Source organism: Phocoena sinus, chromosome 14 (assembly GCF_008692025.1).
Source record: "Phocoena sinus isolate mPhoSin1 chromosome 14, mPhoSin1.pri, whole genome shotgun sequence".
NCBI lineage: Eukaryota > Metazoa > Chordata > Mammalia > Artiodactyla > Phocoenidae > Phocoena > Phocoena sinus.
Genome location: NC_045776.1, coordinates 19,974,113 through 19,992,945, shown reverse-complemented (window position 1 = coordinate 19,992,945; position 18,833 = coordinate 19,974,113). Strand labels below are relative to the sequence as shown.

The 18,833-nt window shown below is 40.8% G+C and overlaps 1 protein-coding gene across 1 annotated transcript in view; it reads right to left on the bottom strand.

The window, feature by feature from the left end:
* MBD2 (methyl-CpG binding domain protein 2) overlaps positions 1–18,240 on the bottom strand; it is a 78,275-nt gene extending 60,035 nt beyond the window's left edge. Inside the window, exons 1-2 of the mRNA XM_032602498.1 lie at positions 17,562–18,240; positions 2,559–2,718 (exon numbers count right to left, since the gene is read on the bottom strand). Coding sequence (XP_032458389.1) covers positions 2,559–2,718; positions 17,562–18,097 — 696 coding nt within the window. The 5' untranslated portion in view covers positions 18,098–18,240. The remainder of the gene's footprint in view (positions 1–2,558; positions 2,719–17,561) is intronic.
* Between the last annotated feature and the right edge of the window lie 593 nt (positions 18,241–18,833).

Here is an 18,833-nt window from a genome sequence, read left to right as displayed (position 1 = left end):
CAATTTTCTCTATACTGTATTATTACAAAAAATACCTAATATAGTTATTATTAATTACCCACAAACATGTTTTCTGCTTTATAGATATTTAATGTTGGTGTTACTCCAAAAGAGAGTGTACTTGAAAAAAAAAAAGGAAAAACTCCATCTTCTGTCTACTCAACTAAAATAAAATCAGATACAAAAATAAATCAGGCCCCCCAAAATTCAGACAGAGAGCTTCAGAAAACAATGATAATAAAAGGCATTTCCAAAATATGCATGGTATATTAATTTATTCAGTAAACATTTATGACCACTATAAACTTCTGGAATGAGGTGAATAATACACAAACATTCAGCAAACATTTATTAAGTACCTACCGTATGCTAGGCTTTGGACTAAATATACCAAAACAAAACAAAAGACACGGACCCTGCCCTCACGGAGCTCACACTCTAGCTGAAGCCGACAAGCAATCACAAATACAACGGCCAAGCACCAGGGAGGCATTATGGAAGGAAGGACTGGTTCTGCCTGGAGGGTGCAGAGCAGGCTTCACAGAGACGGAGACAGTGGAGCTGGGCCTTGGATGAGGAGCAGTCCAGCAGATGGAGGGGAAGGGGGAAGCACACTCCAAGCAGAGGAAACAGCACATGAGCAAGCAGAATCTTGAAAGCACATGCCACGGTGCAGGATGACGAGCAGTCCAGCGCAGCTAGAGCGGAAAGGTGCATACAAACTAAAGAGACGAATTAGTTTTAGGTTTTTAGTGAATCATAACTACCAGGAAGTATATCTTCATATTACACTTAGCGCAGCTTAACTGTGATTCTGGTAACAACAGAGTAGTTTGAAAGCATTCCATTCATTTCATAAATATTTAGGCCCCTTCAAAAGACATCCAGCACTGTTCAGAGTTTTAAAAAGGCAGTTTCAGAAAAATAAATAGTGATTTTCCTCCGTACATCTAAGCAGCAAAATAAGCCCAGAATAAAGACTTTCTTAAGCTGAAATCACCCAGCTTCGCCTCGACACACTCAAGGTCCCAACCTGAGCACCCCCCGACTCCTACCACTACCTCATACCCTCCTTAACACCTTCAGAACCATCAACCCACAGTAACACCATAGTTAAGCGATACGGAGGCAATTCCAGCCTTCCCTTCCCACTCTGCCTCTAAACATGGTACTTGCTGATGCCCCTTTGGAAACCATGCCAGGTAACTAACGCAGTATGTGAGGAAACAGTGCATTCTCACCTCCACACCATTTTTTTGGAAAGCAAACTATTGTTTAAAAAAAAAAAAAGACAACTGTTAAGCTAAATTCTGAAAAAAAAAGAGGGATATGAAGCAGAGACCCCATATTCTCCAGGAAAAGCAAAAGGTGAGGAGGAAGAGAGCTCAGGTCAGAAAAGTTTCCTACACTGGCCACCAGGCAACACTGTTCACTGAGGTAGCTCACTGCCTAGGAAGCTACAACGGGAACAGGAAAGGAACTTGCTAGGTAATTTCACATAAATTCCTGTTTACTCCTCACAACAACTAAAGGAAAGATTTTATTACCTAAATTTTACAACTGAGAAATCTGAAGCCATCAGAGGTTAATAAAGTTGCCCATGACTGCATGAGCTGGTAAGAGGCAGAGCCAGTACATCAAACCATGCCCGCCCCACTCCATACGCCGCCCCAGTTCCTCAAGTGAACGCAGCACTCCCAAGGGGCACACAGGGCTACATCAACCAAATACCTAGAAAGAAAAGCCCTTCCTTTTCCCTCCACCATTTTCATGGTCAGTGTGAGACAACGGTGGTGGCAACACACATACATGTGTTTCTCTGAAATTTAGAGGGAAAAAAACTGGAAAAAAAAAAAAAGGTTATCTAAGATTAGTTGTTTCGGGGCCGCGGGGAGGTGGGGAGCTTTCTCTGTAAAGATACTGGGTACTTTAATACAATTAAATTAGCATCAGAATTCAAATGCTACTCATTTAAATTCCTGTACAATAAACCATCAACCAAGCAACTCAGTAAAAGTAAGAGCTAATGGAACAATCTCTAATCACAGTATTAGAATCAGAATATTATTCCTAAACGTCACTATCCTCAACATCATCAAAAAGTCAAAATAAGAACTGCTCCTTCTCAAATCCTAATCCTGAAAATTAACAGGTAAGTATAAACTATGTGGTAGGTAAGGATACTTGCGCCATAATAAAATTTTGCCTCTTTTTGGGCAACAGGAACTATTTTAAGGGGGGGGAATAAAGGAGACAATTAACATCAACAAAGAAATCTTTTGTAAACAGTCCCAATGGGCCAAAAGTGTGATGTATGTTGGCCTAGAGAGATACTGAAATGCTGTTTTCAACTGTGCACAATTTTACTTAGGCTATCTCTCTGTAAAGCAACTACCAGAAAATTAATCAGATATATAAGTCAAAATGCTTTGGAGGGGGAGGTGAAAAAAAAACGGGGACATTCAGACAACCAAAATTCCAGTGACATAGTACAATGTAAGATACTTTTGGGAGAGCTTCTGGAATAGCACTCATTTGCTATAAGTAAATTAACCAACCTTATTTTGATTGAGAGGATCATTCCGCAGTCTCTGTTTGTTCTTCTGTAATTTACTAGGCATCATCTTTCCAGTTCTGAAGTCAAAACTGCTAAGGTCAACAGTATTTCCCAGGTACCTTGCCAACTGAGGTTTGCTTCTGAACTTCTTACCACTTGGACTAGAAGAAAGATAACATTAATTGTACAAAAGACAACACTATTTACCCTAGATCACTACATAACCCTTTTCTTCATGCCTTCTTTTCTGCTCCCACGATTTTACATATTTTTTTTCAAAGAAATATTAGAAGTTTTAAAGGAACTTAATTAGAACTTTTTATCTCCTGTAAAAAGAGATAATGTGTCACCTAATACTCCACTAGGTACACCCCTGGAGCACATAACAGATGTGAATACCGATTATCCCACTGGTCACTCACCCAGCAACCATTAACAGAATCCCAACCCAAACAGCATGCACAACACAATGTGCACACTGCAAACGTCTTCAATCTTACAAATTTTCCAAACTGATTTTTGAAATCTTTTTTTCTGTATTACACATACACAATGCCAACAGTAATCACAAAGAACTTCAAAACAAATTGTTCTGAAGTCAACAACTCTTGTTAGCAACACATTTACACAGCACTTGGAACCCGTATAATCTTTGCGCTACCGATCTGAACTCATAACATTCACAACAGAAAAAAAAATTTGTTGAATTTCTGACAATATTTAAATGCTCCCTAACGTTACTGAAAGAAAACTAAGGCAAACATTTGCAAATGTGTTTGTATGATGCCGACATGACTTTTGTTAGCCTAACTCTTATCTGAGAGAAGGATATCAAGAATAACTCGCTTCCTCTAAGAAAAACTGTCGAAGCTGGAAAATGACAGAAGTGCCGGAATTATATAGAGGGCTAAACTAAACTAGTCTTTCCTAAAAAAATTTTTCCCATATTGCACTGAAATGTAAGAAAAATTTTATAGGAAGAATACCCCAAAGTCTCATCTAATAAATTTTCTGAACCAAATGTGCTAGAATAAACTGCAGTGGGATATGTCACCAGAAGAGAATTGTGAGAATTCTCAAATACCTCTCAAAGAAGCCAACATGTCATATTGAGAACTTAACCTTGCACCAACTGACTACAATAAAAGAAAAATAATTCAACAGGAAGACAAAAGAGAAAAGGCTGGAAAACCAAGCAATTTACATTTCCCTGGAAGAGCAAAACTTCTCTCTGGGTCAAGTCCAAATCAACACACCCCAGGCTGTCACAAATTCCATGGTATTCTGCCACCACAGCCTTCAACACAACTGAAGATCGTATCAACATTCTTTTTCCACAATCACATGACATAGCTATTCCTGAAACACAATTCAAGGTATAGAATTCAGCCTACAGATGAAGATAACAACCAGTTAAGACCAGAATGTAACAGAATAGAAAGAAGCAAACAACAACCAGAACACAGCAGAGGAAAGAATACAGAATTATGTATAAACAAACCTCAACTCCCATTCTAATCCAGATTTCCAAATATGCTCAGTATCACAAAATAAAATAGCACGTAACCCTCAATACTGTTTAAAACTTGAATCATTTCTGCTCACTGCAAACTTCCACCCCCAAACCTGATCTTCTTGTGTTGCCCTCTACTGTAGCATCGTCTACTTAGCAACTACTCTTCAAGCTAGGAGGCCAAACACAACGTTCAATGCTCCATCCCTCAGCCCACACATCCAATACCAAGTTCTAAATGTTCAGAGACTCCCCAATGCTGACAAAATAGTTTTGCCTCCTTAACAGAACATCAAAAACCTTCCATCTGTTCAGGTTTTTTTTTTTTTCCTGACTTTTTCCCACCAGCCTTGAACACACCTCACATTCTAAATTCAACATCACCAAAATATGCCATGTACCTTTGACTTCCAGCCATGTTTTTCCAGGTGGAAGGCTGAGCATAAGCAATATCCTGTCTATCATAAAACTATTAAATCTGGGCTTCCCTGGTGGTGCAGTGGTTGAGAGTCTGCCTGCTGATGCAGGGGACACAGGTTCGGGCCCCGGTCCGGGAAGATCCCACATGCCGTGGAGCGGCTGGGCCCGTGAGCCATGGCCGCTGAGCCTGTGCATCCGGAGCCTGTGCTCCACAACGGGAGAGGCCACAACAGTGAGAGTCCCGCGTACCGCAAAAAAAACAAAACAAAACAAAACAAAAACTATTAAATCCTCCAAGCCCAGCTAAAATATCACTGCATCTATGAAGTTGTCTGTGATTCTGAAAGCCCACTTAGAAATAATTCGACTATCCCTCAATTCTACTTCATTACAATTCTAAACATTCCCTTGATTAGTAAACAACCAAAAATTACAATGTCCCTTATTAAAACCCTCAAACATAACGTATATAGCCTAGTACTGAACAAAGTAACTTCTGAGAGCAAAAAAAAAACCTCTCAGTTGAATAGTTAAGAACATGGTTTTCATTTGCAGACACAATGGAACAGAAAAGTCTATGCTTATATAAAACTTACATTGTCTGGAATTTAAAAACGGAACTGGAAAATTTTCATGGTTAATCTTATACTACGTAAGAAGTATTACTAAAAAACCCAAGTTAATGAAAAATTGGTAAAGAGTACCCTGTTATTATATCCTTATATAATTACGAATAATTTTAATTAAGCTAAAATAGGCATATAGTCCTTATAATCAGATATTCCAGTTACTAGTAAATAAGATTCTGATAAACTACTTGATATACAGATACAAGCATCTGTAATGCACAGCTACAAGTACTGGTCATACACACTGTTGCCTTCAGAACGTGCTACAAGCCATTTTCTTCTCCGTAACTGCTATAGCTTGTGCTTGGTGCTTTAAGGAAAGCCAACCTGGCTGCCCCAGGGGATTTTAAGACCAGGGACCTTCCTCTGCAGGAGATGAAGGGAAGCATATTAGAAAGGCAAGGCCCATGGGAATGGTTAAGCAGAAATTCTGTCCATAGGGACCACTGCACAACGGCAAAATGACTCTGGAAGTGGTGGCCGAGGAAGTCAGTGCTAGATAAACAAAACGACTGTATGTCACTAAAGTGACTAAGTTATCATCTGTCTGCTCTCTAAGATGGCTGCTGTTAGGTAAGTCTCAGACACACCAGGACTTAATGTGACTAAGCTTTTATTCTAAAAGCATCAAGTTGTAACTCAGGGAAATTATTATTTTTTAAACTCTAGTAGACTAGTGAAGGATATTAGTCACTTTCAGTTTTCTCTGCCCAAAGCGATTACTTCTAATCCTGGTAATGAAATACTAATATTTCACTTTCAACCACAAAAAATTTCCCTACCAACTGCCCCCTAGATCTGCCTATCCTGAGCCAACCTGTGATCTCACCTTTAACTTGTCCTCCCCACTAAATACCCTGAAGAAAAGTAACTATTAAATGAAAATCAAAAGCATGAGTTACATTTTTCTGGTTCATATTAGAACATTTCATCACTTGAACTATGTCTTTGCTTGCCTTCATTTTGATTAAGCTGTTTAAAGCAACTTTTTTTTTTAATTGAAGTATAGTTGATTTTAAGCACTTTTTAAACCTAACTTTATCATAGAGGTTTCTAGCTACAGATTATCAAAAGGAAAGAAATTTTATTTGGCATCTGACTTTCAAATCTAAGAAAAAACTTTATTGAGATACCAGAAAGACTTAAATAACGGTCACCTTAACTTAGTAGTATTCCCATTATGTCACTCTATAAACTCATCTGTAAACGGCATTACTGGAGCTAGACAACTGTAATATGCCCTGCCAGTCTATGATATGAAAATTAACTCTCTGAAGACCGTTGCTTGCATGTGAAACTGCACTCTGAAATGAGTAGTAGAGCAAACGTATTGTTTCATGTTACTTTGGTAAAATGGATAATCATGATGTCCAGTCAAGCCATCATGAGGAGACCAGGGGTCTGAGCAAACACAAGTATAACTTCAAACCAGTTTCTAACAGGATGAACTGTGGGGGTGGCGGCAACCAGAGTGGAAGAAGATGGACCGACCTATCAGCAGGAAGGAGCATCGTGGACGGCAGATGGTTAGGTCTATGTCTCAAGAGTAAGTTCTAAGGTGTATGGCTCTCCAACAACATCAGGAAGTGCTTTGTGGGGAATAATAAAAATGCCAGAAGCTACAGCATTGGAAAAGTCTGAGAATAAAGAAATGTCAACTTTCTATTTTTTCTATCCCTCTAAGTGTTCAAGTTTACTTGTTACTTACAAGAGTGTTAAGTATTGAAAGATTTCTCTACCTTTAAATAACAATTGTCTCCAGAAATCAAATTTTAGCTGAGACTAAAAATCTGAAATTAACACTATCTTTTTGTACCTTAGTACAATCAGAAAACTGCCAAACCAATTAATTCGAAGAAATATATACCAATTTTTTCAAAACTACATGACATACGCACAGGAAAATCCATCCAAAAGTCAGCTCCCAGTCCCCCTTAATCCCTTTCCTCCCAAACTTTAAATGTAGGCCTTTCCTAAAATGAACATCCTCAGCCCTCCTCTATAGTGTGTCCCAGGCAGAATTTATCTACTCTTATCTTACTATCTCCCATCTCTGATCAATTACGAAATCCAGTTCCTTCATAATCACCTTTGAATCCATCCTTCCTTTCCATTTCCATTGCCACTGCCTAAATCAAATCTTTATCACCTCAAGTCTCAATCACCACAGTAGGCTGATTTTCTATTTGCTAGCCTCTTTGCATCCTAAACTAGCCAGACTGCTCTTCCTCAAACACCACTATTACCAAAGTGCCAGTTTAAATGCCTTCAACAGACTTCAACCCATTAGCAAAAGGGAGCCAAACATTTTAGCCCTGCATTTAGGATCCTCTGTCATCTAGTCTTCTCTTAACCTTTCAACCCTATTTTCCACTCCTCTTACCCAGTGACTTCTGCCATATTGGTTTATTCAAGTCTATTCTGAATCAATAGGCTGAATGATTTTCCTCTTCAGCCCTATGCAAACCATGTATTTTACTTGGTCCAGCATGCGTGTCTCCACCCACAATCCCCAAGAGCCCAGAAACACTAATGCATCTTATACCTCTTCCATAAAGCCTTAACAGAACAAAGTAATAGGAATTACGTAAATAATCATGAACCGCCTGTTGGCATCTCTTTTAGTTTGAAATACTGAGTTCCGTATGGCTGTAAAACTTCTACAAGTTCAAATCTTATCTTCACAAATAGCATACTGAAGTATAGTTATTAATGAATGAAATGATAGGACGTCAAATGTGCTTCAAAATAATGAAGGCTGAGTCAGGGTAGTAGATGTGGGTATGGATGAAATAAGGCTGTCAACTATTGAACCGGATACTTGGTAGTTCTTTATATAATTCTACTTTTGTATATATGTTTGAAATGTTCTATAATAAAATTCTTAAAATATAAACATTAAAGTATGCAAGCTATTTCCCCATGAAAACTAGTTTTTTTTAAATATGAAGAGTTTGGGCAAGTAAATTGGAGCATGAAAGAATTTCCTTAGCAGCTGGGGTGGGGGCTGGGGTGGAGAATTATTTTTAAAGTATCAACAAGAAAAAAAGTGTATTTACAATTTGGCTACTGATAAGATAGGACAGCATTCCACCTTTTCTCTCGACTTAAATGTTTAAGGAATCACCACACAATTTTAAATGGTATGAAAGACCTTTAGTAGAATTCAAATTCTGTACCAATCATCCTTATTCCATAAACTAGCATTTATTTAACAAAAATTATATGCAAAGAGTATATTATTGGCAGCAAATTCTATTATCTCTATATCATGGTTATGAATATGGTTAAAAATTCAGGGTGATCCACTAAAAAATAAAAAATGAATGAACATAAAATTCTACCTAATCTCATCCCACTGCCACAAGCACTCACCTTCTGAAAAAGCAAAAACACTGGTTATTTTGGTTGAATTGGAGACTGAACACTGCTATGGAAATGTCAGAAATTAAGCATGTCTGGAAATTATTTCAAAATATAACGGGAGAGGTGGGAAGGGGACTGCATATTGATGAAACGAGACTGGCCAGGAGTCAATAATTGTTAAAACTGGTAGACAAGTACAGGTGGAATTCATTTCACTTTTCTAACTACTTTTGTTTTTGCATATGTTTGAACTTTCCCATAATAAAAAAACATACACATAGATAGATAAGAACACCCAAAAAACAAACTGTATTTCTTAAAAAGAGGCTAGGGGTCTCTGGAAAAGGCCTTTTTAAAGAAATGCATACATCACTGCACACATGTTAAAAAGAATTTTAAAGTCATTCATCCTTTAATCTATGGATTCCTCCAGTATGAAAAGAACTATGAAAGAACATACATACACACATATGTGTTGGGGTGTGTGTATGTGTATATGTGTGTGCACAGACAAATATATTCAGAAAACAGAATGGAAGACAATGTGTCAAAATATTAACAGTGATTCTCTTTAGAACTATATAAGGGTTGTCATTTCTCTTTATATACTCTTCTCTATTTTCCCTATTTTCCACACTGAGCATGGGTTATTTTTATAATCAGGGAAAAAATGGAATATTTTTTAAACCTCTGATGAATGTGTATAACCTAAGCTCTACCCTAAACACATTTCAAAATACAACAAAATATTGCAAATCCTCACATAATTAATAAGCACATGCTTCTATTTATGTTGGGTAATTAAGTGAAGAGAAAGGAACAAAGATTTTACTGATCTATTGACCATCTACTACACGCCCGAATGCCTTACATGTATTTTCATTTAATCTCACAAAATTCCATGAAGTAGAATTCCTACCCCTGATTTACACTTGAGAAATCGGAAGCTTACAGAAGTTTAAGAATCTGTCCAAGCTAAAACAGTAAAGCAAGATTCAAGTCCCAATCTTCTGACTCAGAGTCCCTATTTTTATTCTAAACCAGTGCTATGCAAGTATAGTTTATGGACAGACTTACTTCAAACAAGGTCTTCAAATAAGTACAGAAATGGAGAGAAAGCATTTAGAAACTGCTATGGCAATATGACATGGCAAATTTATGACTTTTGTAGCATCTAACAATAAAAGGTTGCAATGTGTATTTCATATATCCACTTTTGTATTATATTGCCCACTTCTGCTAGGGGCCTCCAGGAAAGATCTTTCTTTTTTAAAGAGATGCATACATCACTGCATACACGTTAAAAAGAATTCTAAGGACATTCATTTTTGCTTTAATCTATGGATTCTTTCAGTATAAACGGAAGAAGAAAAGAATACCAAGATACAGTAGTCAGAAATCATCAAGAGGATGATGTTCTTCTTCCGCACATTTGTAAGTCACTAATAATTGTTCCTGACAAATGCTAAGTGTTCAATTTTTAAGATCTAATTTTAAATTATATTTACTATCATTTGCATTTACACACTGCCTATGTAGTCAAGTTCCCAAACAAATGAGTTTGAATTTATACTCTAATAAGATAAGGCAAAATCATAAGATCCACATATATTATTCAAATTTCACCCTATTTCATACTTCTACTTCCTTGAGAAGTTTTAGTTTTTAGAAGTTCTGACAAAATTAAGTAAAACTTTATTTTTCAATTTGTCTAGTTATTTCTTAGTGGAAATGGCAAACAACAGTAAAAGATGAACAGACAAGAGGTGCAAGTAATACCTATCAAGGCAAACAGTAAATCCATGTAAGAAGAGTCGATGACTTATTTCTTTTTTTTTTTTTTTTTTGTGGTACGCGGGCCTCTCAATGTTGTGGCCTCTCCCGTTGCGGAGCACAGGCTCTGGGCGCGCAAGCTCAGCGGCCATGGCTCACGGGCCTAGCCGCCCTGCAGCATGTGGGATCCTCCCGGACCGGGGCACGAACCCGTGTCCCCTGCATCGGCAGGCGGACTCTCAACCACTGCGCCACCAGGGAAGCCCTTGATGACTTATTTCTAATTCATCATGCTGGGCTAACAAATCTCAAATACAAGCTAAACATTATGAATCTCTATTAGTCCCACTATAAAGTGTAAAACAAAAACAAAGCAAAAAAAATCAACTTCACAAATCATCTGCTTCTGTTCCACTAATTAAAGTTAAATTACGAAAACTTAAATTGTGACTCTATATCTCACAAATGAACTTTTAAAAGCAATTTGAAAAAAATCATACATCAGTTTCTGTTGGAGATTATTTTTAGAATGTACGTGTATCAGTTCCTTTTGAGCTATGTATTTCCTCTACTACAGGTATTATGCGTGTTCTGGCAGGTGAGACTTTGCATGTCAAACTCTAAAAATCGGATGTAGGACAGATGGCAATGTTGCAACCTAACAGAAATCCCTCTAGCACATCACAAAAAGATGTGATGGTACAGTTGAGAAAAGAATTATCAGAGCACAATTTCCACCACACCTATGTCTTTTATTTCTGGATTCAGGCTTTAATCAGGCATCATCAAGAAAAGAGACTAAAAGCAAGTTAAACTTTCAATTATGCAATAAGAATTTAATAAATATTGTATTTTTTTCCTTTCTCCAACTAAAGGGATTTTTTTTTAAACTGGTCTGTAGGATACATTTCAACTATATCTTAACTCTGAAAGAAACATATAAAGCTTTTCCCAGGAACCATATAAAACTATCTCATAAGCTGCATTTAGCCTGCAAGTTACAATGTGATTTCTTCTAATTTAAGTGAAAGCTTTTAAAATGAAGATCTATATAGCTTACTCCTCAGCGAATGTGAGGAGCATTGCCTATCTGAATATCTGATAAGAGGGGCAACCCTAGGATAAACAAGAAAAAGAGAAAGAGAAATATTTCTGAACAAAATGGTCACTTCTGTTACCCAGAGAAAAACTGCTTTAATTATGTTAATTTACCACAATTTTTCCATTTTTTTTCCCCCTTCTATATTACATAGAACTGGAAGATCATCTTTTGGTACAACAGCTTCACTGCGAAGTAGGATTTAAAATGTACCCCTTGTCAACTTCAGGATGCAAGCATAACAGTAAATAATTACATTATTTTAGTGGTACACCAAGCTTAATAAAGTAGACTAGGCAAGAGATGTTGCAATATTTCAGAATATAACTAGAGATCTCTATGTGAGGCAGCAGCAGAGCAGGGTAGCTAAGAGTTGTGGGGTTAAACCACCTGCATCAGGATTCTAACTCTGCACCTACTAGCAGTACAACCTCAAGTCTATTACTTAACTTCCCTGTCCTAACTCCCCACCTATAAAATGGAGATAATTGTACAGCACAACATCACAGGTAATATAAAGCAAAGGCTAAGAGGTCATTTAATCCCTGTTTTACAAAATTTTACATGCCATACATCAAACACTTATCTAGTATCTGTGTGTTCAGCACTGTGTCTGGCGGGAGGAAGACAGCTAGGTGAGAAAGCCACCGGTCCTAGGGGAATGAACAACAGAGTAATACAGGAGACACCACGTTTAACTACACAGGGATGACCAGAAAGAAAATATTATGGAGAAAGACAGTTTACTGAACGTCAACGAGACTTCAATTAAGAACTGTGACCCTAGTGCTTGCTTCGGCAGCACATATACTAAAAAAGAACTGTGACCCTTGCAACTATACTCCAATAAAAATTATTTAAAAAAAAAAAGAACGGTGACCCTTGGTCCACTGAGCTAGTTTTTTCCAACAAAGACTACAAGGGAGAGTCTATTATTTTTAAACCAAAAAAAAAAAAAAAAAAATAAGAGGGAAAGAGCCTAGTTGAACTTTGACATCCTCAATGATTCAGAATTCATGCCCTCAAAGACCATACCAGCCTTTCATAACAAATGAGATATGCCTACAGACTTTTTTAAACCTATTTATATGTTCAGTCCATACAACTTGAGTTATTTAATGAACTGTTTTCCTTAGTTAGTCCTTAAACATATCCAAAGCTTTAAGGGATCTACATATTTATTTTGGTGTTCTAGAATTGAATCCTTATAGCACTATGAGGTACAGGTACAATCATACCCGCTTTACAAACAGAGAAACCACAGCACTGCGAAGTGTAAATGACATGCTCGAGGCTGCACCATTGGTAAATGCAGAGGTAGAATACCAATTCCAGACCTTAACCCCCTGTGCCCTGCTGCTTTCCCTAGAGACTCCTACTTTTATCATCTCACTCATGATTTAAAGCCCTCAATTATATTGCCTCTGAGTCCTCTTCTTAATGAAATCTCTTTAGTCTCTCATCATGCATCTGCTCCTTAATGGTTATTTTAATTGTTCTCTGGCTCCATTTTATCTTTTCAGAGAAGTGATCAGGTGTGAATGCATCATAATTTGATAAAAGAGTCAAAAATGGTTACTATTATGTTTCCAATACCCAACCAGATGATATTTTATGGCAGCAGCTGTAGCAGTTTACCATGACTCCCAGGCCTTTAATCCAGTTATAACCAGAAGTCTAGAACCCAACAAGACATCGATACAGAGCTCACACCAAGGTTAAGCATAGACTTGATTTTAAAAAAGGCATAAGACAGCTACTACTAAAGGTTCCTCTGCAGAGGAAAACAGTATTTCAAAAATATCAATCTGCAAGTGTAAGAACCAAAAACTAGAAATGACAGGAGTCAAGTAGACCGGTAAGAAAAGTATTGTTCAAATAATGGGCTCATATGATGGCAATGAACTTTTTCAGAAACTATACCAATGGATCCAACGCTTGATCAAACCACACCCTTTTAAAAAAGAAACTTTGGATGATCATATACAAACTGCCACAGTACTATCAGTAATCCTGACAGAAGGCATAATTATATTGCTTAACTAGCAACCAGAGGCATACCTTCCTATTAGAACTTGGCAATCTCAGGAAACAGCAAGAAAAGAAAAAAATTCTACCAAAATTTGAGGCTTTCTCAATGAGCTTAATTTAAGTCCAATTAATAAGTGTAAAGGCTTCCCTTGTGGCGCAGTGGTTGAGAGTCCGCCTGCCGATGCAGGGGACACAGGTTCATGCCCCGGTCCGGGAAGATCCCACATGCTGCGGAGCGGCTGGGCCCGTGAGCCATGGCCGCTGAGCCTGCGCGTCCAGAGCCTGTGCTCCGCAACAGGAGAGGCCACAACAGTGAGAGGCCCACGTACCACAAAAAAATAAAAAAAAAATAAGTGTAAGACACACCCTGCATTAACAGGCACAGATTTGTTTCGATTAATCTTCCCATGGGCAAGCTAAATCAGGAGTTAGCATTATTAGAATCTATGTGCACACAACTGTGTGCAGGTGTTCACATTACCAACAGAAGAGGTGACTCTTAACCCACCTATTAACAGATATGGCTAGTATTTTGTGAGCTACTGGTTTTTAATGAGTGGCAGGTATACAGGGATGCTAATATGCAAAGCAGTGACACTGCGGATTGAAAAATAGTGTGTTCACCTCTAATACGAGTAGGTGACTTGCAGCATTCATCACTGAAAGCAGAAGTCAAAGTCAGAGTAACTACTATATCACAAGTATCACATCACACTCTATGCGTCCTCCTGTCGCAGAATGTAACCTCTCAGAATGAAATCAAGACTGGATGTTACAATCTTGTACAGTAACTAAGCTTTGTAGGTGGACAACAATAGACAACACTCCCTCCAGCCCTGAACTAAGCACATGTGGCACAACTCTGTTCAATGTGTCTTTTCATTTGGCATAAACAAGTAAAAAGCAAATCATGTTGCACTGTCTCATAAAAAGACTTTAAGGGACTTCCCTGGTGGCTCAGTGGTTAAGAATCTGCCTGCCAACTCAGGGGACACAGGTTTGAGCCCTGGTCCAGGAAGATCCCACACGCCATGGAAAGCCCGTGCGCCACAAATACTGAGCCTGCACTCTAGACCCGGCGAGCCACAACTACTGAGCCCTCGTGCCACAACTACTGAAGCCTGAACGCCTAGAGCCCGTGCTCCACAACAAGGGAAGCCACCGCAATGAGTAGCACGCGCACCGCAATGAAGAGTAGTCCCCGCTCGCCACAACCAGAGAAAGCTGGCGCGCAGCAATAAAGACCCAGTGCAGCCAATAATAAAATAAATAAATAAATTTATTTTTTTAAAAGACTTTAATTTTATAAATTTATTTTTAAAAGACTTTAATTTTATAAATTTATTTTTAAAAAGACTTTAGGGGCTTCCCTGGTGGCGCAGTGGTTGGGAGTCTGCCTGCCGATGTGGGGGGACATGGGTTCGTGCCCCGGTCCAGGAGGGTCCCACATGCCGTGGAGCGGCTGGGCCCGTGAGCCATGGCCGCTGAGCCTGCGCATCCAGAGCCTGTGCTCTGCAACGGGAGAGGCCATAGCAGTGAGAGGCCCGCGTACCGCAAAAACAAACAACAAAAAAAAAAAGACTTTAATTTTATAAATTAAAAGCCCGGTGCGTGGGCTTCTCATTGCAGTGGCTTTTCTTGTTGCGGAGCATGGGCTCTAGGCACGCAGGCTTCAGTAGTTGTGGCACGTGGGCTCAGAAGCTGTGGCTCGTGGGCTCTAGAGGGCAGGCTCAGTAGCTGTGGCGCACAGGCTTAGCTGCTCCACAGCATGTGGGATCTTCCTGGACCAGGGCTTGAACCCGTGTCCCCTGAACTGGCAGGCGGACTCTTAACCACTGGGCCACCAGGGAAGCCCAAGACTTTAATTTTGGAGAGTAATTATTACTATACTGGTTTGTGATTCTTCACAGGATCAATGTGTTAAGAAAGTTTTAGATTGATTATATCAGTTTTTCTACCATAAAATAATCTATTGGGCTTGTATAAAAAAGGTAACATCGAAAATTTACAACACATTAAAAAAAAAAAAAAAAAGGTGACCACACATCAGAATGAGCGCTACAGCAATCTGCCTTTTTAAAATAACTTTTCCAGGTACTGAAAGAAGAAGAGCAAGAAAAAAGCTTTGCAGCAACCAAAAGTAAGTTCCAACAAATACATCATCCCAAAACCAAACAAACCATATCCCAGGAGAAATGCCACAGGGAGTGAAATTCAAAGTTAAAGATGCTCTACTGAGAATAGACTAGTCACTTATTCCTCAAGGAGTTCAATCCCAGACACAGAATGTTCTTGTCACGTATAACTGGCTAAAAGACATCAATACAGAGTTCACATAAAGGTTATGCATACTACTTGCTTAAAAAGAAAACAGAAGGAGCTGTTAACGAAAGAATATGCAAAAATGAACAATTGTGAAAAGCACTAAATGAAACAAGTGAACTTGAGAGTAACCATTTGTTCCACAATAACTTTCTTAGTATTATTGAAACAAATTTAATAGGTAATGATGGGGAAATACAAAACAAGATTATCACCTTTGTATGTTTAAAATAAGTTTTCTAATTATCATTTAAGATTTCAAAATGAGTGGTCTCGGATTAAGTGACAAAATAAGTTCTAGTGCAACACCACTTTCATTTTATTTTTTTTACTTCAATAGGTGAAATAACTTCACTGAAACTACTCTTCCATATATTTGAGCAACTATCAGGAATATGTTCATATTTACATGTTATACCAGTAGTGATTGCATTCTTGTGTGTATGTATATATGTACATACTCATATACACATATACACGTATTTTTTTAACCTCTTAAATCTATTTAAGAGTATTTCCTTTCTTTTCCTTTTTTTTTTTGCGGTGTGTGGGCCTCTCACTGTTGTGGCCTCTCCCGTTGCGGAGCACAGGCTCCGGACGCGCAGGCTCAGCGGCCATGGCTCACGGGCCCAGCCGCTCCGCGGCATGTGGGATCTTCCCAGACCGGGGCACGAACCCGCGTCCCCTGCATCGGCAGGCGGACTCTCAACCACTGCGCCACCAGGGAAGCCCAAGAGTATTTTCAATTCATAAACATTGTATTGTGTGTGTGTGTGTGTGTGTGTGTACTTTTACCCAGAAGTAATGTATGGAAAAAAGGAAATCCAATGGCTAAATGGCAGACATCTACTCCAACACCCATATATCGTCCCTGAAAATGATTAAATTAGCCCACAAACATGGTCCTCCAAGCCACTGAGTATAACATGTTTATATTTATACTCTCTTGAGAAATGGGACTGTTTATAAGAAAAGTTAGTAAATTTGTTGTTAAGAAAATTCCATTGGTATCAACAGCCAAAGACACTTCCCTGACCTTACTGGGTCAGACAGCATGATTACAGGATTCACCATCAAGCTGAAAACCTGTTATCATTCAGACCAAGTTTTCTCAATCCAGCACTTGTGACACTTGGGGCCAGATAATCCTTTGCTGTGAGGGCTGTCCTGTGCGTCGTAGAATGTTTAGCAGCATCTCTGGCCTCTACCCGCTAGATGCCAGTAGCAGCCCCTTCCAAGGTGTGACAACCAAAAATGTCCCCAGACATTATCAAATATGCCCGGAGGACAAATTCTGGTCTAGGAGTCTAACAACGTATTACAGTGTTTGGTTTCAAAAGGGAGTAAATTCTGCAACACCAAGAAACTACAGGCATTCTAAGTGGCTACTTCATTAGAAACTTTCGTGGATTCCACAAAGCAACTGAAACCTTGTTACTGCAGATACCTTTCTTCCACATGTGCATGATTAAACACTCTTGTGATGATGAATCTGGGACAGGAGCCAACAGTGACTGGTTTTATAGTTTCGATGAATTACACCTTCTTTTAACCCTTCAGAGGAATAATCATCCCTGCCAGAGTAACCCTTCTTTCCGCAAACCATTTTCCCCAACACTTTACCCATAAGAGGCCCTCCTATGGGCTCTCACCATTCAGAACACTGTGACTGTCACTGCACTGGGGTCAACTCTCACCCAAGGGCTCGGGCACCTTCCACTACAAGGCCAGTCTGTCTCTGCCACTCCCCTCTGGCCCCTGCTCTCCTCTTGACATCCCCTACCCAGGTCAGCTCTCGACCCTTGACCCCGGCCTGACCCTGCCGCCCCCTCCCCGCCCCCAAGGAGGTACCTGAAGTAGTAGACATCGCTCTTGCCGGCACTGAGCCCAGATTTTCGGATCACTTCCTCCTTCTTCCATCCGGGGGGGAGGGCCGGGCAGTCCATCCTCTTCCCGCTCTCCGTGGCCCGGGGTCCCCTGGGCCCCGGTCCCGCGCTCCCCGACGGGAAAGGGACCGGCTCCCGCCGGGGGGCGCCGCCGCCACCGCTGCCGCCGCAGACGCCGCCGTCGCCGCCAAGGCCGCTGCCGCCACTCTGGGGACGGCCGCGGCCCCGGCCCCGGCCCCGGCCCCGTCCCCGGCCACGGCCCCGGCCCCGGCCACGGCCACAGACGCCGCCGCCCCGGCCCGCCTGCTTCCACCGCCCCCGGCCACGGCCGCCGCCCCGAGCGCCTTCCCTGCGCACGCCGCTCACCGGGGACGGGGCGAGCGCGCAGCCCTGGCCCCCCTGCTCTATGGCGGAGTCGCCGCCAGCGCCACTGCCGCCCGCCGCGCTCTCCCCCTCCTCCTGCTCCGGGCAGCAGCGGCCTCCCCCCGGGTGCGCGCGCATCCAGCCCCCTCCCCAGCCGGCGCTGCGCTTCTTCCGTAACCGAGCCCTTGGAATCCCGGAGACCCGCCCCGCCCGCAGAGCGGCGCGCGGGGGACGCGCGCAAGCATCATAGAGCGGGCGCGCACAGAGAGGCCCTCCCGCCCGGGGCGTGGCCCCAGCCACCGCCTCTTAGGTCCTCCAAGCGGTCTGGGCGGCCATCTTGTCTCCGCCTCCTCGAGGACACGCCCCCAGCCCCACCCGCTCCGCCCCCGGCCGCGCCCTTCCGGCCCCCACCCCCACGAGGCGGGCGGTTTGGGCCCAGAGTCACTTGTAGAGAAATGTCAGGACTGCGGTTTATTTGTTTCAAACTGGGTTAACCTCTCTCACTGTATGATTTTACCTCCGTTTGCTTCCCAATTAAAGAGGAGCAGACAAAATGTATCTCATATTTTATGTTTACTATATAAATATGAGAATATTCATTTAAAGGAATAGAAGATACCCCCTTTCGTGCCTCGACATCGTAGCTTGCCAGGGAGCTCAGATTGATGGATTGAGTCGAAGTGTCCCCATAGAGGAGTATCACTATACTCCAGAGTCTGGCTTCCGGGCCTTAGGACCCTGGATTGATTATTCTCTTAGAACTTTGTAAGGCTACAGGAAGGTAAGTGACAACTTGGAAAGTTCCCTCCAGTTCTACAGGTTTTACCGCTAAATTCCCCATAAAATGACCAGAATTCCTGAATCCACCTAGAAT